The sequence below is a fragment of the Oncorhynchus nerka genome, linkage group LG23 (assembly GCF_034236695.1).
Source record: "Oncorhynchus nerka isolate Pitt River linkage group LG23, Oner_Uvic_2.0, whole genome shotgun sequence".
Classification (NCBI taxonomy): Eukaryota; Metazoa; Chordata; class Actinopteri; order Salmoniformes; family Salmonidae; genus Oncorhynchus; species Oncorhynchus nerka.
Window position 1 is genome coordinate 13,427,613 of NC_088418.1, and position 25,342 is coordinate 13,452,954.

The 25,342-nt window shown below is 46.5% G+C and overlaps 1 protein-coding gene across 1 annotated transcript in view; it reads left to right on the forward strand.

The window, feature by feature from the left end:
* The window catches only part of myo15b (myosin XVB), a 38,217-nt gene that overhangs the window by 3,340 nt on the left and 9,535 nt on the right, over nucleotides 1-25,342 (forward strand). The window contains 36 exon segments of the mRNA XM_065007867.1: nucleotides 39-116; nucleotides 265-322; nucleotides 595-815; nucleotides 939-1,174; nucleotides 4,116-4,285; nucleotides 5,978-6,224; nucleotides 6,375-6,540; nucleotides 7,449-7,512; nucleotides 10,323-10,355; nucleotides 10,494-10,675; nucleotides 11,180-11,285; nucleotides 11,288-11,356; nucleotides 11,359-11,429; nucleotides 11,610-11,688; nucleotides 11,801-11,936; nucleotides 11,938-12,011; nucleotides 12,014-12,046; nucleotides 12,115-12,186; nucleotides 12,189-12,291; nucleotides 12,395-12,485; nucleotides 12,602-12,833; nucleotides 13,851-13,957; nucleotides 14,065-14,124; nucleotides 14,223-14,298; nucleotides 15,718-15,836; nucleotides 16,046-16,164; nucleotides 16,267-16,408; nucleotides 17,682-17,793; nucleotides 17,883-18,174; nucleotides 18,733-18,869; nucleotides 19,007-19,083; nucleotides 19,202-19,278; nucleotides 19,376-19,506; nucleotides 19,718-19,812; nucleotides 19,891-19,968; nucleotides 20,055-20,151. Coding sequence (XP_064863939.1) covers nucleotides 114-116; nucleotides 265-322; nucleotides 595-815; nucleotides 939-1,174; nucleotides 4,116-4,285; nucleotides 5,978-6,224; nucleotides 6,375-6,540; nucleotides 7,449-7,512; nucleotides 10,323-10,355; nucleotides 10,494-10,675; nucleotides 11,180-11,285; nucleotides 11,288-11,356; nucleotides 11,359-11,429; nucleotides 11,610-11,688; nucleotides 11,801-11,936; nucleotides 11,938-12,011; nucleotides 12,014-12,046; nucleotides 12,115-12,186; nucleotides 12,189-12,291; nucleotides 12,395-12,485; nucleotides 12,602-12,833; nucleotides 13,851-13,957; nucleotides 14,065-14,124; nucleotides 14,223-14,298; nucleotides 15,718-15,836; nucleotides 16,046-16,164; nucleotides 16,267-16,408; nucleotides 17,682-17,793; nucleotides 17,883-18,174; nucleotides 18,733-18,869; nucleotides 19,007-19,083; nucleotides 19,202-19,278; nucleotides 19,376-19,506; nucleotides 19,718-19,812; nucleotides 19,891-19,968; nucleotides 20,055-20,151 — 4,165 coding nt within the window. The 5' untranslated portion in view covers nucleotides 39-113.

Sequence of the window (25,342 nt, forward strand, 5' to 3'; positions counted from 1 at the left end):
CTCAACTCAGTCGAAGCTGTGTGTTTGTTTGCTCTCAGGAAAAAGACAGGAATGAGAGGAGCACGGTGAAAAGTACCATCACCACAAAGACCCCGGATTCGTACTCTACAGGAATGGTGGGAGCTAACTACAGTTTGTTTCTTAACACCTGTACAAAATCTATTCCAATTGAAGTATGTTATTAGATATAGAATTCAGAGCTGTATATTTAAAAGGAGCCTCTGGTCTAATAAACTACTCCTTCCTGATAATTCCCTTTTCCAGGATGTGAGAACGTTGGAGATTACGGCTGAGCTATCGGCCAGACTACGCAGCGCAGCAGGTGAGTGAGAGCAGTGCTGGGAATGGAGAAGATGGGTTGAGGAGGGCTGGGAATGGAGAAGATGGGTTGAGGAGGGCTGGGATTGGAGAAGATGGGTTGAGGAGGGCTGGGATTGGCCAAAACATTTATGTAGAACATAACGCTTTTATCTGACTTCTTCTGCTCTGCAAACAGAACAAGTAAACGACAGGTTGTTGTTGGACTGGACCCAAGGCTGCCATTGCCTCTGTCTTTTCTCTGTGTGTGATTCTAGTTCTGTGTCTCTCCACCAGGGCGGCAGCATGTATCAGGGGTGACAGAGGTGGCGCCTCCACAGGTGAAAGCACAAAACACCCTAATCCTGCCCCTCGATATCGACAGCTACCCCTTCTCACGATACGCCAACACCACACTGAAGGATGGCTGGTGTCAGCCACAGGGCTACTCCCTCCAGCGACCTCTGACCTCTCTGGAGCCTGAAGACGCTCAAACCGCTCTGGAGATCCACAAACTGGTCAGTACTGGACACACATGCGCACACACACTGATATAGGGACAAGAAGACAGATGCTTACAGTATGGTGCTGGTGTCACCTTCATGTCACCTCCCTCTATATCCCCGTCTTTCCCTCCTCAGATACTGCGTTTTGCAGGGGACAGTGATCTGAGTGGCTGGCAGGAGCAGGTGTTGGGGAACTACATTGTGGAGCAGGGCCAGACTAGACCCCCCCTGAGGGATGAGATCCTAGCCCAGCTGGCCCACACCACCTGGGGCAGGGAGTCAGAGGAGGTGGCGCTGCGGGGCTGGTTGTTACTGGCCTACTGCCTTAGTACATTCACCCCCTCCCCAGCCCTGGACAAACCCCTACTCAAGTAAGCAGCGCAGTGAGAAAAATAATTTGTAAAGATGTCGTTTTTGGAATGGTTAAACATGTGCTTTGTGTAGTACTAGAAGAAAGGCATTAAAATATGTCATCTCTTTGTCAACCATTATGTTCTTGGTTCTTTGGTTTTGTGTTACATGTGCAGGTATGTTGGTCTGTGTTTCTCTGTCTCGCCTGTGAACAGGTATGTTGGTCTGTGTTTCTCTGTCTCCCCTATGAACAGGTATGTTAGTCTGTGTTTCTCTGTCTCCCCTATGAACAGGTATGTTAGTCTGTGTTTCTCTGTCTCCCCTATGAACAGGTATGTTAGTCTGTGTTTCTCTGTCTCGCCTGTGAACAGGTATGTTGGTCTGTGTTTCTCTGTCTCGCCTGTGAACAGGTATGTTAGTCTGTGTTTCTCTGTCTCCCCTGTGAACAGGTATGTTAGTCTGTGTTTCTCTGTCTCCCCTATGAACAGGTATGTTGGTCTGTGTTTCTCTGTCTCGCCTGTGAACAGGTATGTTGGTCTGTGTTTCTCTGTCTCCCCTATGAACAGGTATGTTAGTCTGTGTTTCTCTGTCTCCCCTATGAACAGGTATGTTAGTCTGTGTTTCTCTGTCTCCCCTATGAACAGGTATGTTAGTCTGTGTTTCTCTGTCTCCCCTGTGAACAGGTATGTTGGTCTGTGTTTCTCTGTCTCCCCTATGAACAGGTATGTTAGTCTGTGTTTCTCTGTCTCCCCTATGAACAGGTATGTTAGTCTGTGTTTCTCTGTCTCCTCTGTGAACAGGTATGTAAGTCTGTGTTTCTCTGTCTCCCCTATGAACAGGTATGTAAGTCTGTGTTTCTCTGTCTCCCCTATGAACAGGTATGTTAGTCTGTGTTTCTCTGTCTCCCCTATGAACAGGTATGTTAGTCTGTGTTTCTCTGTCTCCCCTATGAACAGGTATGTTAGTCTGTGTTTCTCTGTCTCCCCTGTGAACAGGTATGTTAGTCTGTGTTTCTCTGTCTCCCCTATGAACAGGTATGTTGGTCTGTGTTTCTCTGTCTCGCCTGTGAACAGGTATGTTGGTCTGTGTTTCTCTGTCTCCCCTATGAACAGGTATGTTAGTCTGTGTTTCTCTGTCTCCCCTATGAACAGGTATGTTAGTCTGTGTTTCTCTGTCTCCCCTATGAACAGGTATGTTAGTCTGTGTTTCTCTGTCTCCCCTGTGAACAGGTATGTTGGTCTGTGTTTCTCTGTCTCCCCTATGAACAGGTATGTTAGTCTGTGTTTCTCTGTCTCCCCTATGAACAGGTATGTTAGTCTGTGTTTCTCTGTCTCCTCTGTGAACAGGTATGTAAGTCTGTGTTTCTCTGTCTCCCCTATGAACAGGTATGTAAGTCTGTGTTTCTCTGTCTCCCCTATGAACAGGTATGTTAGTCTGTGTTTCTCTGTCTCCCCTATGAACAGGTATGTTAGTCTGTGTTTCTCTGTCTCCCCTATGAACAGGTATGTTAGTCTGTGTTTCTCTGTCTCCCCTGTGAACAGGTATGTAAGTCTGTGTTTCTCTGTCTCCCCTATGAACAGGTATGTAAGTCTGTGTTTCTCTGTCTCCTCTGTGAACAGGTATGTTAGTCTGTGTTTCTCTGTCTCCCCTATGAACAGGTATGTTAGTCTGTGTTTCTCTGTCTCCTCTGTGAACAGGTATGTAAGTCTGTGTTTCTCTGTCTCCCCTATGAACAGGTATGTAAGTCTGTGTTTCTCTGTCTCCCCTATGAACATGTATGTTAGTCTGTGTTTCTCTGTCTCCCCTATGAACAGGTATGTTAGTCTGTGTTTCTCTGTCTCCCCTATGAACAGGTATGTTAGTCTGTGTTTCTCTGTCTCCCCTGTGAACAGGTATGTAAGTCTGTGTTTCTCTGTCTCCCCTATGAACAGGTATGTAAGTCTGTGTTTCTCTGTCTCCTCTGTGAACAGGTATGTAAGTCTGTGTTTCTCTGTCTCCCCTATGAACAGGTATGTAAGTCTGTGTTTCTCTGTCTCCTCTGTGAACAGGTATGTTAGTCTGTGTTTCTCTGTCTCCCCTATGAACAGGTATGTAAGTCTGTGTTTCTCTGTCTCCTCTGTGAACAGGTATGTTAGTCTGTGTTTCTCTGTCTCCCCTGTGAACAGGTATGTAAGTCTGTGTTTCTCTGTCTCCCCTATGAACAGGTATGTAAGTCTGTGTTTCTCTGTCTCCTCTGTGAACAGGTATGTAAGTCTGTGTTTCTCTGTCTCCCCTATGAACAGGTATGTAAGTCTGTGTTTCTCTGTCTCCCCTGTGAACAGGTATGTAAGTCTGTGTTTCTCTGTCTCCTCTGTGAACAGGTATGTAAGTCTGTGTTTCTCTGTCTCCTCTGTGAACAGGTATGTAAGTCTGTGTTTCTCTGTCTCCCCTATGAACAGGTATGTAAGTCTGTGTTTCTCTGTCTCCTCTGTGAACAGGTATGTAAGTCTGTGTTTCTCTGTCTCCCCTATGAACAGGTATGTAAGTCTGTGTTTCTCTGTCTCCTCTGTGAACAGGTATGTAAGTCTGTGTTTCTCTGTCTCCCCTATGAACAGGTATGTAAGTCTGTGTTTCTCTGTCTCCTCTGTGAACAGGTATGTAAGTCTGTGTTTCTCTGTCTCCTCTGTGAACAGGTATGTAAGTCTGTGTTTCTCTGTCTCCCCTCAGGTATGTCTCCCCCCTATGAACAGGTATGTACGTCTGTGTTTCTCTGTCTCCCCTATGAACAGGTATGTAAGTCTGTGTTTCTCTGTCTCCTCTGTGAACAGGTATGTAAGTCTGTGTTTCTCTGTCTCCTCTGTGAACAGGTATGTAAGTCTGTGTTTCTCTGTCTCCTCTGTGAACAGGTATGTAAGTCTATGTTTCTCTCTCCTCTGTGAACAGGTATGTAAGTCTGTGTTTCTCTGTCTCCTCTGTGAACAGGTATGTATCTGATAATGGTCCAGGTGAATATCGTTCTCTGTGCCAGCACAAACTCCTCACCTCCCTCAAGTTACCCTCCCCTGCCTCCCGCCTCCACCCCCCCTCCCAGCTGGAGTGGACAACCAATCAGAGGAGAGGAAATATGGTGATGGACATACATACCTTCAACGGTGAGTGAGAGAGATTATAACAGTACAGTTGTGGCCAAAAGTTTTGAGAATGACACAAATATTAATTTCCACAAAGTTTGCTGCTTCAGTGTCTTTAGATATTTTTGTCAGATGTTACTATGGAATATTGAAGTATAATTACAAGCATTTCATAAGTGTCAAAGGCTTTTATTGACAATTACATGAAGTTGATGCAAAGAGTCAATATTTGCAGTGTTGACCCTTCTTTTTCAAGACCTCTGCAATCCGCCCTGGCATGCTGTCAATTAACTTCTGGGCCACATCCTGACTGATGGCAGCCCATTCTTGCATAATCAATGCTTGGAGTTTGTCAGAATTTGTGGGTTTTTGTTTGTCTTCTCTTGAGAATTGACAACAAGTTCTCAATGGGATTAACGTCTGGGGAGTTTCCCCGAGCCACTTAGTCATCACTTTTACCTTATGGAAAGGTGCTCCATCATGCTGGAAAAGGCATTGTTCATCATCAAACTGTTCCTGGATGGTGGGGAGAAGTTGCTCTCGAAGGATGTGTTGGTACCATTCTTTATTCATGGCTGTGTTCTTAGGCAAAATTGTGAGTGAGCTCACTCCCTTTGCTGAGAAGCAACCCCAAACATGAATGGTCTCAGGATGCTTTACTGTTGGCATGACACAGGACTGATGGTAGTGCTCACCTTGTCTTCTCCGGGCAAGCTTTTTTCTGGATGCCCCAAACAATCGGAAAGGGGATTCATCAGAGAAAATGACTTTACCCCAGTCCTCAGCAGTCCAATCCCTGTACCTTTTCAGAATATCAGTCTGTCCCTGATGTTTTTCCTGGAGAGAAGTGGCTTATTTGCTGCCCATCTTGACACCAGGCCATCCTCCAAAAGTCTTTGCCTCACTGTGCATGCAGATGCACTCACACCTGCCTGCTGCCATTCCTGAGCGGGGTGGTGCCCGGATCCCGCAGCTGAATCAACTTTAGGAGACGGTCCTGGTGCTTGCTGGACTTTCTTGGGCGCCCTGAAGCCTTCTTCACAACAATTGAACCGCTCTCCTTGAAGTTCTTGATGATCCGATAAATGGTTGATTTAGGTGCAATCTTACTGGCAGCAATATCCTTGCCTGTGAAGCCCTTTTTGTGCAAAGCAATCATGACGGAACATGTTTCCTTGCAGTTAACTATGATTGACAGAGGAAGAACAATGATTCCAAGCACCACCCTCCTTTTGAAGCTTCCAGTCTGTTATTCAAACTCAATCAACAAGGCCGGACCTTGTCCTCGTCAACACTCACACCTGTGTTAACGAGAGAATCACTGACATGATGTCAGCTGGTCCTTTTGTGGCAGGGCTAAAATGCAGTGGAAATGTGTTTGGGGGATTCAGTTCATTTGCATGGCAAAGAGGGACTTTGCAATTAATTGCAATTCATCTGATCACTCTTCATAACATTCTGGAGTATTTGCAAATTGCCATCATTCAAAACTGAGACTGCAGACTTTGTGAAAATGTATATTTGTGTCATTCACAAAACTTTTGGCCACGACTGTATATGTAATGTCTACAGAATATCTGACACTTTTTCTGTCTTGTGTTGTGGTTCCATTTGCTCAGTGGGATTCTGGTGGTACACTTGGCTGGAGTGTTGATGTTGATTCCAGCACCAAGGTAGTATGCTTCATTCCCTCTCTCTCTCCATCTCTTCCAGAGGAGAAGATGACAGCTGAGGTAGAGTCCTGGACCACAGGGGAGCAGCTGGCCTCGTGGCTGCTCCACTTCAGAGGGTTACCTGAGGCTCCACGGGGCTGGTCTGTGTCTCTGCTAGCTGATGAGGGCTGGTCTGATCTGGCTGGATGTGACTTTGTCTTGGACCTGTTGGCTGGAGCAGAGACTGATGCTACACTGGAGACCGCACACACAGACCCTGACTACCTGTTCAACAATGAGGAAGTCGGGTGAGACTGGGAGGCTCACAGACCTTGACTATTTGTTCAGCAACGAGGGAGACTGGTGAGATTGGGAGGACCCCAACTTCACTCACTCACTCTCTCTCTCTCTCTCTCTCTCTCTCTCTCTCTCTCTCTCTCTCTCTGTCTCTCCATTAGGATGATTACAACAGATCTAGATGGCTTCATCCCCCCGGCCCCCTCCATTCCGGCCCCTTGTCTCCCCCAGCAGGGCCGTGGAGACTACCAGCAGTCAGAGGGTTCTGGTCAGATGGACTGCTATCTGGATGACCTCTTTGACCCAATGATGGACCAGGGACCAGGGGTCGGTATATTACCTGAGACACTCTTTTCACTACACCATTCATTGTTATATATAATAGGAGGTATCTGTGTTTACCTGTGTTTACCTGTGATTACCTGTGTTTACCTGTGTTTACCTGTGATTACCTGTGATTACCTGTGTTTGCCTCTGTTTACCCCTGTTTACCTGTGATTACCTGTGTTTGCCTCAGTTTACCTGTGATTACCTGTGTTTACCTGTGTTTACCTGTGATTACCTGTGATTACCTGTGATTACCTCTGTTTACCTGTGATTACATGTGATCACCTGTATTTACCTGTGTTTACCTGTGATTACATGTGATCACCTGTGTTTACCTGTGTTTACCTGTGATTACATGTGATCACCTGTGTTTACCTGTGTTTACCTGTGATTACATGTGATCACCTGTTACTGGTTGGATTGGGTCTTCTGTTCCTTCGTCTTGGACGGTATTACTGTGTTATATTACTGTGTTTATATTACTGTGTTATATTACTGTGTTATATCACTGTGTTATATCACTGTGTTTATATTACTGTGTTATATTACTGTGTTATATTACTGTGATATATTACTGTGTTATATTACTGTGTTATATTACTGTGTTTATATTACTGTGTTATATTACTGTGTTAAATCACTGTGTTATATCACTGTGTTATATTACTGTGTTTATATTACTGTGTTATATTACTGTGTTTATATTACTGTGTTATATCACTGTGTTATATCACTGTGTTTATATTACTGTGTTATATTACTGTGTTATATTACTGTGATATATTACTGTGTTATATCACTGTGTTATATCACTGTGTTTATATTACTGTGATATATTACTGTGTTTATATTACTGTGATATATTACTGTGTTTATATTACTGTGATATATTACTGTGTTTATATTAGGACCAGGAGCGTATGGCCAAGTTGAACAGGAGGATGAGAGGAGGAGGAGGGATGTATGGACCAGGTACTGTATCTCTCTCAATTCAATTCAAGGGGCTTTATTGGCAAAGGAAACATGTTTACATTGCCAAAGCAAGTGAAATAGATAATAAACAAAAGTGAAATAAACAGAAGAAACACTATGTACAGTGTTGTAACAATATGCAAATAAGTACAAAATGCAAAATAAATTAACATAAATATGGGTTGTATTTACAATGGTGTTTGTTCTTCACTGGTTGACCTTTTCTTGTGGCAACAGGTCACAAATTCTGCTGCTGTGATAGCACACTGTGGTATTTTACCCAGTAGATATGGGAGTTTATCAAAATTGGATTTGTTTTCACATTCTTTGTGGGTCTGTGTAATCTGAGGGAAATATGTGTCTCTAATATGGTCATACATTTGGCAGGAGGTTAGGAAGTGCAGCTCAGTTTCCATCTCATTTTGTGGGCAGTGAGCACATAGCCTGTCTTCTCTTGAGAGCCATGTCTGCCTACGGCGGCCTTTCTCAATAGTAAGGCTATGCTCACTGAGTCTGTACATAGTCAAATATTTCCTTAATTTTGGGTCAGTCACGGTGGTCAGGTATTCACTGAGGTTATGGTTAAATAAAAAATAAAAAACAAATTCTCTATTTAGGGCCAAATAGCATTCTAGTTTGCTCAGTTTATTGGTTAATTCTTTCCAATGTGTCAAGTAATTATCTTTTTGTTTTCTCATGATTTGGTTGGGTCTAATTGTGTTGCTGTCTTGGGGCTCTGTGGGGTCTGTTTGTGTTTGTGAACAGAGCCCCAGGGCCAGCTTGCTTAGAGGACTCTTCTCCAGGTTCATCTCTCTGTAGGTGACGACTTTGTTATGGATGGTTTGGGAATCGCTTCCTTTTAGGTGGTTGTAGAAATTAACGCCTCATTTCTGGATTTTGATAATTAGTGGGTACCGGTCTAATTCTGCTCTGAATGCATTACTTGGTGTTCTACGTTGTACACTGAGGATATTTTTGCAGACCCCAGACCTCACCACCATAAGTGGCAAAGGGTTCTACAACTGATTCAAGTATTTTTTAGCCCGATCCTGGTATGTTGAATGTTATGTTCCTTTTGATGGCATGGAAGGCCCTTATTGCCTTGTCTCTCAGGTCATTAACAGCTTTGTGGAAGTTACCTGTGGCGCTGATGTTTAGGCCGAGGTATGTATCGTTTTTTGTGTGCTCTAGGGCAACAGTGTATAGATGGAATTTGTACTTGTGCAGGGTGAATATGTGGTTTGTCATATGATATTTTGGTAAAACACCAATTTGACTCTCTCTCTCTCTCTCTCTCTCTCTCTCTCTCTCTGTCAGTTTCTCTCTCTCTCTCTCTCTGTCAGTTTCTTTCCCTCTCTCTGTCAGTTTCTCTCTCTCTCTCTGTCAGTTTCTTTCTCTCTCTCTGTCAGTTTCTTCCTCTCTCTCTGTCAGTTTCTTTCTCTCTCCCTCTCTGTCAGTTTCTCTCTCTCTCTGTCAGTTTCTTTCTCTCTCTCTGTCAGTTTCTCTCTCTCTCTCTGTCAGTTTCTTTCTCTCTCTGTCAGTTTCTCTCTCTCTGTCTGTCAGTTTCTCTCTCTCTGTCTGTCAGTTTCTTTCTCTCTCTCTATCAGTTTCTTTCTCTCTCTCTGTCAGTTTCTTTCTCTCTCTCTGTCAGTTTCTTTCTCTCTCTCTGTCAGTTTCTCTCTCTCTCTCTCTCTGTCAGTTTCTCTCTCTCTCTCTGTCAGTTTCTCTCTCTCTCTCTCTGTCAGTTTCTTTCTCTCTCTCTCTGTCAGTTTCTCTCTCTCTCTCTGTCAGTTTCTCTCTCTCTCTCTCTCTCTCTCTCTCTCTCTGTCAGTTTCTCTCTCTCTCTGTCAGTTTATCTCTCTCTCTGTCAGTTTCTCTCTCTCTCTGTCAGTTTCTTTCTCTCTCTCTGTCAGTTTCTCACTCTCTCTCTGTCAGTTTCTCTCTCTCTCTCTCTGTCAGTTTCTCTCTCTCTGTCTCTGTCAGTTTCTCTCTCTCTCTCTGTCAGTTTCTCTCTCTCTCTCTGTCAGTTTCTCTCTCTCTGTCTCTGTCAGTTTCTCTCTCTCTCTGTCAGTTTCTCTCTCTCTGTCTCTGTCAGTTTCTCTCTCTCTCTCTCTGTCAGTTTCTCTCTCTCTCTCTGTCAGTTTCTCTCTCTCTGTCTCTGTCAGTTTCTCTCTCTCTCTCTCTGTCAGTTTCCTCTCTCTGTCTCTGTCAGTTTCTCTCTCTCTCTGTCAGTTTCTCTCTCTCTCTGTCTCTGTCAGTTTCTCTCTCTCTCTCTCTGTCAGTTTCTCTTTCTCTCTCTGTCAGTTTCTCTCTCTCTCTGTCAGTTTCTCTCTCTCTCTCTCTGTCAGTTTATCTCTCTCTCTGTCAGTTTCTCTCTCTCTCTGTCAGTTTCTCTCTCTCTCTCTCTGTCAGTTTCTCTCTCTCTCTCTCTGTCAGTTTCTCTCTCTCTCTCTGTCAGTTTCTCTCTCTCTCTGTCAGTTTCTCTCTCTCTCTCTCTGTCAGTTTCTCTCTCTCTGTCTCTGTCAGTTTCTCTCTCTCTCTCTGTCAGTTTCTCTCTCTCTGTCTCTGTCAGTTTCTCTCTCTCTGTCTCTGTCAGTTTCTCTCTCTCTGTCTGTCAGTTTCTCTCTCTCTCTCTCTGTCAGTTTCTCTCTCTCTCTCTGTCAGTTTCTCTCTCTCTCTGTCAGTTTCTCTCTCTCTCTCTGTCAGTTTCTCTCTCTCTCTCTCTGTCAGTTTCTCTCTCTCTCTCTCTCTCTCTGTCAGTTTCTCTCATTATTTTAATTACAATGTTAAATACAATACCTGTGTTGCAGGTGTTCCAATGACAATGCCAGGCTATTCTATGGGTGAGTGAGGGGAGTAATTTAATTACACAAACATTCTAATTGTGATTTAAATAAGTAATCTATTTTCTCTATCCTGCATTATTCTAACAATGATCAACCCCCCCCCCCCCCCCCCCAAAAAAAAAATGTGTCTCCCAGGAATGCCAGTGAACCCTGCAATGCAAGACTACAGGGCTCCAATGATGCCAAGTATGATGACAGCTGCCCCCATGCCTATGATGCCAACCATGATGGCACCCCAGCCAGCTGCACCAGGCCTGGATCCCCAGCAGATGGCAGCACAGCAGCAGGCTTTCATCAACCAACAGGCCTTGCTCATGGTAAGGACTTGGAGACACTGGTGGAAAACTGGGACAAACATGCCATGATAACAAACAAACCATAATCCTACCCCTATCCTTAATTCATGTTCTTATGATATCACCATTTCTATTCTAACATGACTACACTTCCTCTCTCTCCATCTCTCTCTCTTGCTCTCTCACCCTCTCTCTCTCTTTCATCACTCTTTCTCTCCATTGCTTTTTCTCTCCATTGCTCTTTCTCCCTCTCTCTCCCTTTCCCTCTCTCCCTCTCCCTCTCTCCCTCTCTCTCTCTCTCTCATCACTTTTTCTCTCCATTGCCCTTTCTTTTTTTCTCTCATCACTTTTTCTCTCCATTGCCCTTTCTTTCTTTCTCTCTCTCTCTCACTCTCTCACTCACTCACTCACTCACTCACTCACTCACTCACTCACTCACTCACTCACTCACTCACTCACTCACTCACTCACTCACTCACTCACTCTCTCTCATGTCTCCATGTCTCCTCCTCCCTCCCTCTCCAGGCCCAGCAGATGACAATGCAGGCGATGACTATGTCCCAGCAGCAGACTCAGGAGCAGCAGCGACAGCAGCAGCGGCGCCAGGCTAACCTTCGACCCGTCACACCCCCCTCGCCCCCTCACCCCCGGCTCAGACACAGACACACCACTCTGCCCTCTCACCCCCAGCCCAGACACAAACACTCCCCGCGCCCCTCCGCCGCTAACCACACCCAGCCAGAGGAAACCACAGATTCAGCACCACATACCTGAGGTATGTACGACAGAGGAGGGGTGTGATGCTAGTGTGTTTGTGCTCAATTCTACTTGATTCTTTTTATCTTGAATGTACTTAGCATTGCAAAAATGTGTAATTTCATTACAAAAGAAACACAATAAAAACAACATTATCTTGTAAGCAAACTGAGATGTAAAGTGTCTTTGATTTTATCAGCCGGAGAGAGATGTGGACTTTGTCAGTCCAGACCAGCTGGACTCTTTCAAGGACAAGAGAGAGTTCTTCCAGAATATTGGTGAGTAGAGTTGGACACATCTTCCTATTCAACTTCAGATAAACTGTAGTTTTCTCAGGATAAAATGACTACCACTTGTCTTACCTGCCTGTGCTGTCATTCACTCTGTCAGGTTCTCAGCCAAAGCCAGCAGCCAAACCGCCAAAGCCTCGCCCTGCTCCCAGTAGCCCCCCCAAACAGACCCTTCCCCGCTCTCCCTCCTCCTCCCCACCCCCAGCACCCAGGACTTGGCAACGTCCCGGAGGGAGCCCCCAAACAGACCCTTCCCCGCTCTCCCTCCTCCTCCCCACCCCCAGCACCCAGGACTTGGCAACGTCCCGGAGGGAGCCCCCCAAACAGACCCTTCCCCGCTCCCCCTCCCCACCTCCAGCACCCAGGACTTGGCAACGTCCCGGAGGGAGCCCCCAAACAGACCCTTCCCCGCTCCCCCCTCCCCACCTCCAGCACCCAGGACTTGGCAACGTCCCCCGTCTCCTCCTGCCAGAGAACCAGACCGCCCCAGCCCCCTGCCTCCCCGCCCCCTCCCAGCACCAGAATCCGTGACATTATTAAACAGTACCAAAACCGCCCTGTCAACGATCCAAAACCCTTGAAACCAATCAGGTCAGTGGGACTGTGGATCCATCCTAAATGTTTGAAGTACATGACATCTGCTGTGTAGATCCCGCTGCATCAGCGGAAATCTAACTCCCTCGCTCCTCTCCAGGGTTCCAGCACAGTCGTTTGTGAAGAAGAAAGATCCTAAAGAGGAGGCCCTTTCTATCCTCAGAAATAACGGACCTGTACAACAGCAGAAGGTTAGAGCTGTGTGTACATTGTTGCCTAGCCCGAGACATGTTGGTGAGGAGCTAACATATCCATTCAGTTATCTTACCTAGCCTATAGTAATACTCTTCTCCCCTCACCCCGTCAGAGACAGCCTCCCCCTGCACGGCAGCCCTCTCCTCCCTCCACTAGAGGGATTCACCCCATTTCCAACCACATGAAGCAGAAACAGCGCTCCCTTGCCGACCTGTTCGGCACTCAGGGACACTCCGAGAACCCTCCGCCTGCTCCCCCCGGGTTCGCCCCTCCTCCTTCTCCCCCAGTCCAACACATCTATGAGAGCTTGCCAGACCCCCCCACCAAGGCTGCCCCCACACTCAGTAAGTTAAACTACTTCAGAGGTACAGTACGGGCAGGCATGGACAGTAGTACAGTGTTTGTGTTTGCACTGTTGTGTCTGCACCGCCTGACCAGCCACAGCCTCAGATACACGTTCCATAACTCAGATACTGCAGTCACAACTCCACAGTGAAGTAAAGTCACTCGCATTCTTTGTGTTTGGTGAGGAGTGTTAGATTTGTGTTTCATTGTTGTGAATTGTTAGATACTACTGCGCTGTTAGAGTTAGGAACACAAGCATTTCACTACACCCGCACTAACATCTGCTAAATATGGGTATGTGACCAATAACATCTGATAAATATGGGTATGTGACCAATAACATCTGCTAAATATGGGTATGTGACCAGTAACATCTGATAAATATGGGTATGTGACCAATAACATCTGATAAATATAGGTATGTGACCAATAACATCTGATAAATATGGGTACGTGACCAATAACATCTGCTAAATATGGGTATGTGACCAATAACATCTGATAAATATATGTGACCAATAACATCTGATAAATATGGGTATGTGACCAATAACATCTGATAAATATATGTGACCAATAACATCTGATAAATATGGGTATGTGACCAATAACATCTGATAAATATATGTGACCAATAACATCTGATAAATATGGGTATGTGACCAATAACATCTGATAAATATATGTGACCAATAACATCTGATAAATATGGGTATGTGACCAATAACATCTGATAAATATATGTGACCAATAACGTTTGATTTGCTTTATTTGCTTTAATCCTTCCATTGTTCCATCTGGTGTATGTTAACTGGAGGGAGAAGGGACTGCTCACAATTTAAGACTTACACATAGATAAGCATAGATAAGCTCTCTTCTTGTCCCATGTCTTGCTTAAGAAATACTTCATTTCATATGTCTGGCAGCTGTGTTATTCCTTTGTTTGTACTAAATTGCAAAATATATACAAAATATACAAGAACAAAGAAACAACTGATTTGATTTGTCCTGCATAGATCTGCTGTCTGGGGAGGAGAGTGTTCGCTCCCAGCTCCACAGGTTCTCTGCCAGCATCTACTTCTCCTACTCGGCTATGCCTGGCAAACTGTTCCTACGCAAAGAGGTGAGCTGGAACTGCAGGCAAGAACATCTGTATTGTTCTGTATTGTTCTACAATGTGTTTGCATTCTACTGTATGTGAATCACAATCATTTCCCTGTGTGTGTCCAGGTGTTTTACCCCAGAGAGAAGTTCAACCACCCCTACATCCTCAATCTCCTCTGTGAGCAGGTCAGTGTTGATTATTTCCCTGTGACCCTTTTTATTCATTACCTCCTACATATCACACCTTATATTCATATAAATCTGGGTTTTTGTTTCCCTTTCAGATCATGAGAGACACGTACTGTGACACCTGTGTGAGGATCTCCAGAGAGGAGAGGAGGAAAATGAAGGACCTACTGGGTGAGTCTCGTTGTTTATTTACCAGGTGAGTCTCGTTGTTTATTTTACCAGTGGAGTCTCGTTGTTTATTTACCAGGTGAGTCTCGTTGTTTATTTTACCAGTGGCGTCTAGTTGTTTATTTTACCAGTGGAGTCTAGTTGTTTATTTTACCAAATTAGTCTAGTTGTTTTTTTACCAGACGAGTCTAGATATTTATTTTACCAGGGGAGTCTAGTTGTTTTTTTTACCAGGTGAGTCTAGTTGTTTATTTTACCAGGTCAGTCTAGATGTTTATTTTACCAGGTGAGTCTAGTTGTTTTTTTACCAGGTGAGTCTAGTTGTTTTTTTACCAGGTGAGTCTAGATGTTTATTTAACAGTGGAGTCTCGTTGTTTATTTTACCAGGTGAGTCTAGATGTTTATTTTACCAGGTGAGTCTAGTTGTTTTTTTACCAGGTGAGTCTAGATGTTTATTTACCAGTGGAGTCTCGTTGTTTTTTTACCAGTGGAGTCTCGTTGTTTTTTTACCAGTGGAGTCTCGTTGTTTATTTTACCAGGTCAGTCTAGTTGTTTATTTTACCAGGTCAGTCTAGATGTTTATTTTACCAGTGGAGTCTAGTTGTTTATTTGACCAAATTAGTCTAGTTGTTTTTTTACCAGGTGAGTCTAGATGTTTATTTTACCAGGGGAGTCTAGTTGTTTATTTTACCAGGTGAGTCTAGTTGTTTATTTTACCAGTGGAGTCTAGTTGTTTATTTTACCAAATTAGTCTAGTTCTAGTTCTTCTCTCTCTATTCTCTCTCTATTCTCCCTCCTTTCTTCTCTCTCTATTCTCTCTCTATTCTCCCTCCTTTCTTCTCTCTCTATTCTCGCTCTATTCTCTCTCTACTCTCCCTCTCATCTCCCTCATTCTCTCTCTATTCTCCCTCCTTCTCTTTCTATTCTCCGTCCTTCTCTCTCTATTCTCTCTCTACTCTCCCTCTCCTCTCCCTCCTTCTCTCTCTATTCTCTCTATATTCTCTCTCTATTGTCTCTCTATTCTCTCTCTATTCTCCCTCCTTCTCTCTCTATTCTCTCTCTATTCTCTCTCTATTCTCCCTCCTTTCTTCTCTCTCTATTCTCTCTCTATTCTCCCTCCTTTCTTCTCTCTCTATTCTCCCTCCTTTCTTCTCTCTCTATTCTCTCTCTATTCTCTCTCTATTCTCTCTCTCCTCTCCCTCCTTCTCTTTCTATTCTCCCTCCTTCTCTCTCTATTCTCTCTCTACTCTCCCTCTCCTCTCCCTCCTTCTCTCTCTATTCTCCCTCCTTCTCTCTCTATTCTCTCTCTACTCTCCCTCTCTTCTCCCTCCTTCTCTCTCTATTCTCCCTCCTTCTCTCTCTATTCTCCCTCCTTCTCTCTCCATTCTCCGTCATTTTCTCTCTATTCTCCCTCTATTCCAGCCAGTTTCAATGTGGGTACAAGTGTCAGTTTGCTCCAGGATGACACCATGAAGAAGAGGATAGTGATGGCTGCCAGAGACAACTGGGAAAACTACTTCACAAGACTGTTCCCTGTCAAAGTGAGTTAGTCCCCCCCCCCCACTCTCTCTCTCTCTCTCCTGTGTGTGAGAGACTGGAGTGTGTATAAACCTGTGTGTGTGTGTGTGTGTGTGTGTGTGTGTGTGTGTGTGTGTGTGTGTGTGTGTGTGTGTGTGTGTGTGTGTGTGTGTGTGTGTGTGTGTGTGTGTGTGTGTGTGTGTGTGTGTGTGTGTGTGTGTGTGTGTTGTAGGGTGATACCAGTGGGGACACCCAGGTATTGGGTGTGTCTCATCGTGGGCTTCGTCTGCTGAAGGTGGCCAGAGCATCAGGCATCAACCCCAAACACCTGATCCTGCTACGCAGCTACAGGTACTGTATGTATGATTAAGTGAGAGTATACATCTAGTATGTGATGTCGGTGTATGTTCTCCCTGTATGTGTACAGTAAGTGCTGTGGTTTTCTCTGTGTAGCTACGCGGAGCTGCTGTCGGTGAAGCTGCGGTCTGCAGACATGGTAGAATTCAGTCTGAAAGAAGAACAGCTGCAGCTGCAGAGCAACAGAGCTGCTCAGATCACTGCCGTGGTCAGGCTGTTCCACCAAGAACTCGTTGAGGTAACCACCCTCCTCTTCCACATCTCATATCATTCAAATAGTTGTTTATATACACGTTACATGGCCAAAAGGATGTGGACACCTGCTCGTCGAACATCTCACTTAAAAAATCATGGACATTAATATGGAGTTGGTCCCCCCTTTGCTGCTATAACAGCCCCCAATCTTCTGGATGTTGGAACATTGCTGCAGGGACTTGCTTCCATTCAGCCACAAGAACATTAGTGAGGTCGGGCACTGATGTTGGGCGAATTGGCCTGGCTCGTAGTCGGCGTTCCAATGTAAATCAAAAGTGTTCGATGGGGTTGAGGTCAGGGCTCTGTGTAGGCCAGTCAAGTTCTTTCACACCGATCTCAACAAACCATTTCTGTATGGACCTCGCTTTGTGCACGGAGGCATTGTCATTCTGAAACAGGAAACTGTTACTACAATGTAGGAAGCACAGAACCGTTTCTAATGTCATTTTATGCTGTAGCGTTTAGATTTCCCTTCACTGGAACTAAGGGGCCTAGCCCAAACCATTATTCCTCCTCCAACAAACATTACAGTTGGCACTATGCATTCAGGCGGGTAGCATTCTCCTGGCATCCTCCAAACCCAGACTTGTCCGGTGTAAAGCAATCCATCACTCCAGAGAACGTGTTTCCACTGCTCAAGAGTCCAATGGCAGCAAGCTTTATACCACTCTAGCTAATGCTTGGCATTGTGAATGGTGATCTTAGGCTTGTGTGCAGCTGCTTGGCCATGGAAACCCATTTCATGAAGCTTGTGACGAACAGTTCTTGTGCTGCTCGTTGCTTCCAGAGACAGTTTGGAACTTGGTAGTGAGTGTTGCAACTGAGGACAGACAATATTCATTGTTTCAGCCCTCTGCGGTCCTACTCTGTGAGCTTGTGTGGCCTACTACTATGTGGCTGAGCTGTTGTTGCTCCTAGACCTCTCCACTTCACAATAACAGCCCTTACAGTTGACCGGGGCAGCTCTAGCAGGGCAGAGATTTGACAAACTGACTTGTTGGAAAAGTGGCATGTTATGATGGTGGGACGTTGAAAGTCACTGAGCTCTTTAGTTCTACTGCCAATGTTTGTCTATGGCGATTGCATGGCTGTGTGTTCGATTTTATACACCTGTCAGCAACGGTTGTGGCTGAAATAGCCGAATCCACAAATTTGAAGGGGTGTCCACATACTTGTGTATATATAGTGTACATTTCCTGGTACATCTTACTGTAGAGAATCTTTGTTGTGTGTAACCTCCTACCAAACCTTCTCAGGGCTCGGATCATGTGATCGCCCTGAAGAGCTTTGAGACGGTCGACAAGAGCCTGCTCAACTTCCGCAAGGGTGACATCATCAAACTGCTGCCCATAGATGGCCTCAAACCAGGTGAGGTCATCGCAGTGACCTTTCACCTCTGTCTCGCTCTCTCTCTCTCTCTGTGATAGTCCTAACCCTGCTCTCTCCCTCTCTCTCAGGTTGGTGTTTCGGTTCCATTGGGGGGCGCTCGGGTCTCTTCCCCACGGACATCACTCAGCCGTCTGCCCCTCCTGACTACCACCATGTCCACCTTGACCGCCGCGACGAGAGGAGGAAGAGCATGAGAGCTCCAACCCCCAGACCCACCTCCCACAACGGCTCAGCACAGCCCAGCCGAGATGGCTCCGTCCTGGGGTCGGCTCGGTCGGTTCAGGGTAGTGAGATGAATGACGTACAGACGTTCCTGATGACAGAGTTTGCCATGAAATACTTCAGAGATGCTGACACGAGGTAAGAGGGGTCATTTTAATTGAACCTTTATTTAACTAGGTAAGTCAGTTAATAACCTATTCTTATTTACAATGACGGCCTACACCAGCCAAACCCAGACAACACTGGGCCAGTTGTGCGCCGCCCTATGGGACACACAATCACGGCCGGTTGTGATACTGCCTGAAATCGAACCAGGGTCTCTAGCACTGAGATGCAGTGCCTTAGACCGCTGCGCCACTCGGGAGCCCAATTACAACCCTGGTAATAGGGTTGTACAATGTACAGTGTGTAATCCTATGTTTAGTGTTACAACTGTCTGCCATAACTACACAATCACCTCTTTTTTCTCTCTTTAATCATCACCCTTCCTTCCTCTTTCTCCTCCTATTTCTCCTCCTCTTTCTCTTCCTCTTTCTCTTCCTCTTTCTCTTCCTCTTTCCCCTCCTCTTTCTCCTCCTCTTTCTCATCCTCTTTCTCCTCCTCTTTCTCATCCTCTTTCTCTTACTCTTCCTCCTCCTCTTTCTTCCTCCTCTTTCTCTCCCTCTTAATCCTCCTCCCTTTGTCTCTCTATCACAGCATGGAGGGTAGAGGTCTTCTTGATGGAGGTCGAAACTTCTCAGAGATGGTTCAGTACACAGAGGTTCCCGTTCGGGAATCTCTCATCCTGTACTCTGATCCTGATCTTAATAACCTGGCTGTCCAAGCCTTCATGAGTGAGTCCACACACACACACACGCACACATACACACACACACACACACACACACACACACACACACACACACACACACACACACACCTGCACTACATTGCGTATCAATTTTCCGTGTTGATAATACTCTCTCTGAAGGTGTGATGCAGTTCATGGGAGACCAGCCTCTGGGGAATCACAGGTCTGAGGAAGACTGTGTCAGCCATGTCTTGATGGTGAGACATACATATATCTCACACACACATTATCGCTCACCGTACACTCCTAATGAGGACACGACTGCTTGAATGAAAACATGGGAGTAATATCTGTCCATCGTGTTTGTGTGTTCAGCTGGGGAAGGAGAAGGAGTTCCTGAGAGATGAGATCTACTGCCAGGTCATCAAACAGACGACTAACAACAGTCACAGGTGAGAGGCAGTCTGTGTATAAACATTTACCTGTGAATAGTGTACAGAGGGTCAATTCCTTACGTATGTGTGTGTGTTTTGTGTGTGTGGTATACAGGCAGAGCTGTACCCGAGGTTGGCGTTTATTGAACCTGGTAACAGGGTTCTTCCCCTGTTCTGGCACTCTCAATCCCTACGTCACACAACTCTTACAAAACATCAGCCAAGACCCCTCACACCCTTACCAAGGTACACACACACAGCCCTGCTCCCCCCTCACACACTGGCGATGCCCCCAAAGATATCCCTTTAAAAGTCTGCAGCTGTTTGCTACCCCAGCGCTCTTATGTGTGTGTGTGTGTGTGTGTGTGTGTGTGTGTGTGTGTGTGTGTGTGTGTGTGTGTGTGTGTGTGTGTGTGTGTGTGTGTGTGTGTGTGTGTGTGTTTCCTTTCCATCTCAGAGCTGTCTCAATACTGTAAGGAGAACCTGTTCCGGTCTCTGATCCACGGAGGTCGCAGACACGTCCCCTCTCAAGTAGAGATGGAAGCCATACTGGTGAGACATGAGTGTGGATATTATTTTATTTTGTGACGATCAGTTCCGTCATCGCTTGGTGTGTGTTGTTCTCTGTAGGCTGGCAGAAGCTCTCGCCGGTTCCCCATCAAGCTGCCGGGTGGAGTAGACTTCCCCTGTAAGATACGCAGCTTTAGCGTAAGTCAAGACTCCTTCTCTCCTTTCCCCTGCCTCCCTTTCATTATCATCATGAAGAAAAATAAAGATCGACTCTGTGTACCCAGGTGGCTCAGGAGGTGGTGGAAGAGCTGTGTACAGAGATGGGCATCCAGGACCTGTCAGAAGTCAACGAGTTCTCTATCCATGCCAGCCGGGACCAGGGTAGGAGGACAAACAGACATCATATAGCTAACATGCTATAGATTATATACTGTATGTCACGATCGTCTAATGAATTAAAGGACTCACAAAAACAATAAAGAGCAACGAAACGTGACGTTCTGTTGAGCTCACAGGCATCAACACAAAAACAGGATCCCACAACAACCCAGTGGGAAAGGCTGCCTAAATATGATCCCCAATCAGAGACAACGATAGACAGCTGCCTCTGATTGGGAACCATACCAGGCCAATATAGAAATACAAAAACTAGAGTACCCACCCTAGCCATACCCCGACCTAACCAAATTAAAGAATACAAGGCTCTCTAAGGTCAGGGCGTGACAGTACCCCCCCCCCCCCCTTCCCGGCCGCAAAACCTGACTCTATAGGGGAGGGTCCGGGTGGGCATCTAGCCTTGGTGGCGGCTCCGGTGCGGAACGTAGACCCTGCTCGGATCCGTCAGCTTCGGTTGCGGCCCTAGTGCGGGGATCGTCGCCGGGGACTCCGGACCGTGGATCGTCGCCGGAATCTCCAGACCGTGGATCGTCACCAGGGACTCTGGACTGGGAACTCTCGCTGGAGGCTATGTACTGGGAACCCTCGCTGGAGGCTCTGGACTGGGAACCCTCGCTGGAGGCTCTGGACTGGGAACCCTCGCAGGAGACTCTGGACTGGGAACCCTCGCTGGAGGCTCTGGACTGGGAACCCTCGCTGGAGGCTCTGGATTGGGAACCCTCGCTGGAGGCTCTGGACTGGGAACCATCGCTGGAGGCTCTGGACTGGGAACCCTCGCAGGAGGCTCTGGACTGGGAACCCTCGCTGGAGGCTCTGGACTGGGGACCGTCGCCTGAAGCTCCAGACTGGGGAGGCACACTGGAGTCCTGATGTGTGGGGCCAGCACAGGTGGCACCGGACTGGTGACACGCACGTCAGGGAGAGTGCGAGGAGCAGGCACAGGACATACCTGACTGGGAAGGCGCACTGGAGACCTGGTGCGTAGAACCGGCACAAATTGTACCGGAACAACGACACACACTTCAGGGCGAGTGCGTGGAGGAGACACAGGACGTACCGGACTGGGGAAGCGCACTGGAGGCCAGATGCGTGAAACTGGTGCAGATGTCACTCTCCTCAGCTGCCCGCTCTGCAGCGCTCTCATCGCCACCACCTCTCTCCGGAATCTTTTGTCGAGTTCCTCCTTCAACTCCCTGATGGTCTATGGCTCATTCCTCTGCTCCACCGACCACCCCGTGTGCCTCCCTCTCTGAATTTTTGGCTGTCTTTTGAGATTTCTACCTGGCCGCGAACCCCGGTGTCGTTGCTGTCCTCCCTTCTCTTCTTGCGTCTCCCGCCAAGGAAGGCGATCCTGTCCTGCAAGGATTTCCTCCCAAGTCCAGGATCCCTTTCCATCCAATATCTCCTCCCAAGGCCAGGATACACTCTCCTCCTGGGCACGCTGCTTGGTCCTGTTGTGATGGGATCTTCTGTCACGATCGTCGTGGTAATCATACTCGGACCAAGGCGCAGCGTACGTAGAGTTCCACATGTTTATTCATTGAAACTCACAAAAACAATAAAGAGCAACGAAATGTGACGTTCTGTTGAGCTCACAGGCATCAACACAAAAACAAGATCCCACAAAAAACCAGTGTGGTAAAGGCTGCCTAAATATGATCCCCAATCAGAGACAACGATAGACAGCTGCCTCCGATCGGGAACCATACCAGGCCAAGATAAAAATTGTAACGGCTTTCTTTAGGTGAAGTAGAGGCGGACCAAAATGCAGCATGGTGGTTATTCATGTTCTTTAATTTATAAAGACACTACACATGAGATAACTAACAAAAACAACAAACGTGAGAAAACCTAAAACAGTCCCATCTGGTGCAAACACAAAGACAGGAACAATCACCCACAAACACACAGTGAAACCCAGGCTACCTAAGTAAATCAAATCAAATCAAATGTTATTTGTCACATACACATGGTTAGCAGATGTTAATGCGAGTGTAGCGAAATGCTTGTGCTTCTAGTTCCGACAATGCAGTGATAACCAACAAGTAATCTAACTAACAATTCCAAAACTACTGTCTTATACACAGTGTAAGGGGATAAAGAATATGTACATAAGGATATATGAATGAGTGATGGTACAGAGCAGCATACAGTAGATGGTATCGAGTACAGTATATACATATGAGATGAGTATGTAGACAAAGTAAACAAAGTGGCATAGTTAAAGTGGCTAGTGATACATGTATTACATAAGGATGCAGTCGATGATGTAGAGTACAGTATATACGTATGCATATGAGATGAATAATGTAGGGTAAGTAACATTATATAAGGTAGCATTGTTTAAAGTGGCTAGTGATATATTTACATCATTTCCCATCAATTCCCATTATTAAAGTGGCTGGAGTTGGGTCAGTGTCAATGACAGTGTGTTGGCAGCAGCCACTCAATGTTAGTGGTGGCTGTTTAACAGTCTGATGGCCTTGAGATAGAAGCTGTTTTTCAGTCTCTCGGTCCCAGCTTTGATGCACCTGTACTGACCTCGCCTTCTGGATGATAGCGGGGTGAACAGGCAGTGGTTCGGGTGGTTGATGTCCTTGATGATCTTTATGGCCTTCCTGTAACATCGGGTGGTGTAGGTGTCCTGGAGGGCAGGTAGTTTGCCCCCGGTGATGCGTTGTGCAGACCTCACTACCCTCTGGAGAGCCTTACGGTTGAGGGCGGAGCAGTTGCCGTACCAGGCGGTGATACAGCCCGCCAGGATACTCTCGATTGTGCATCTGTAGAAGTTTGTGAGTGCTTTTGGTGACAAGCCGAATTTCTTCAGCCTCCTGAGGTTGAAGAGGCGCTGCTGCGCCTTCTTCACGACGCTGTCAGTGTGAGTGGACCAATTCAGTTTGTCTGTGATGTGTATGCCGAGGAACTTAAAACTTGCTACCCTCTCCACTACTGTTCCATCGATGTGGATAGGGGTGTTCCCTCTGCTGTTTCCTGAAGTCCACAATCATCTCCTTAGTTTTGTTGACGTTGAGTGTGAGGTTATTTTCCTGACACCACATTCCGAGGGCCCTCACCTCCTCCCTGTAGGCCGTCTCGTCGTTGTTGGTAATCAAGCCTACCACTGTTGTGTCGTCCGCAAACTTGATGATTGAGTTGGAGGCGTGCGTGGCCACGCAGTCGTGGGTGAACAGGGAGTACAGGAGAGGGCTCAGAACGCACCCTTGTGGGGCCCCGTGTTGAGGATCAGCGGGGAGGAGATGTTGTTGCCTACCCTCACCACCTGGGGCGGCCCGTCAGGAAGTCCAGTACCCAGTTGCACAGGGCGGGGTCGAGACCCAGGGTCTCGAGCTTGATGACGAGCTTGGAGGGTACTATGGTGTTGAATGCCGAGCTGTAGTCGATGAACAGCATTCTCACATAGGTATTCCTCTTGTCCAGGTGGGTTAGGGCAGTGTGCAGTGTGGTTGAGATTGCATCGTCTGTGGACCTATTTGGGCGGTAAGCAAATTGGAGTGGGTCTAGGGTGTCAGGTAGGGTGGAGGTGATATGGTCCTTGACTAGTCTCTCAAAGCACTTCATGATGACGGAAGTGAGTGCTACGGGCGGTAGTCGTTTAGCTCAGTTACCTTAGCTTTCTTGGGAACAGGAACAATGGTGGCCCTCTTGAAGCATGTGGGAACAGCAGACTGGTATAGGGATTGATTGAATATGTCCGTAAACACACCGGCCAGCTGGTCTGCGCATGCTCTGAGGCGCGGCTGGGGATGCCGTCTGGGCCTGCAGCCTTGCGAGGGTTAACACGTTTAAATGTCTTACTCACCTCGGCTGCAGTGAAGGAGAGACCACATGTTTTCGTTGCAGGCAGTGTCAGTGGCACTGTATTGTCCTCAAAGCGGGCAAAAAAGTTATTTAGTCTGCCTGGGAGCAAGACATCCTGGTCCGTGACTGGGCTGGGTTTCTTCTTGTAGTCCGTGATTGACTGTAGACCCTGCCACATGCCTCTTGTGTCTGAGCCATTGAATTGAGATTCCACTTTGTCTCTGTACTGACGCTTAGCTTGTTTAATAGCCTTGCGGAGGGAATAGCTGCATTGTTTATATTCTGTCATGTTTCTGGTCACCTTGCCCTGATTAAAAGCAGTGGTTCGCGCTTTCAGTTTCACGCGAATGCTGCCATCAATCCACGGTTTCTGGTTAGGGAATGTTTTTATCGTTGCTATGGGAACGACATCTTCGACGCAATTTCTAATGAACTCGCACACCGAATCAGCGTATTCGTCAATATTTTTATCTGACGCAATACGAAACATGTCCCAGTCCACGTGATGGAAGCAGTCTTGGAGTGTGGAGTCAGCTTGGTCTGACCAGCGTTGGACAGACCTCAGCGTGGGAGCCTCTTGTTTTAGTTTCTGCCTGTAGGCAGGGATCAGCAAAATGGAGTCGTGGTCAGCTTTTCCAAAAGGGGGGCGGTGCAGGGCCTTATATGCATCTCGGAAGTTAGAGTAACAATGATCCAAGGTTTTACCACCCCTGGTTGCGCAATCGATATGCTGATAAAATTTAGGGAGTCTTGTTTTCAGATTAGCTTTGTTAAAATCCCCAGCTACAATGAATGCAGCCTCCGGATAAATGGTTTCCAGTTTGCAAAGAGTTAAATAAAGTTCGTTCAGAGCCATCGATGTGTCTGCTTGGGGGGGGATATATACGGCTGTGATTATAATCGAAGAGAATTCTCTTGGAAGATAATGCGGTCTACATTTGATTGTGAGGAATTCTAAATCAGGTGAACAGAAGGATTTGAGTTCCTGTATGTTTCCTTCATCACACCATGTCTCGTTAGCCATAAGGCATACGCCCCCGCCCCTCTTCTTACCAGAAAGATGTTTGTTTCTGTCGGCGCGATGCGTGGAGAAACCCGTTGGCTGCACCGCATCGGATAGCGTCTCTCCAGTGAGCCATGTTTCCGTGAAGCAGAGAACGTTGCAGTCTCTGATGTCCCTCTGGAATGCTACCCTTGCTCGGATTTCGTCAACCTTGTTGTCAAGAGACTGGACATTGGAAAGAAGAATGCTGGGGAGTGGTGCGCGATGTGCCCTTTTTCGGAGTGTGACCAGAAGCCCGCCTCGTTTCCCTCTTTTTCGGAGTCGTTTTCTTGGGTCGCTGCATGCGATCCATTC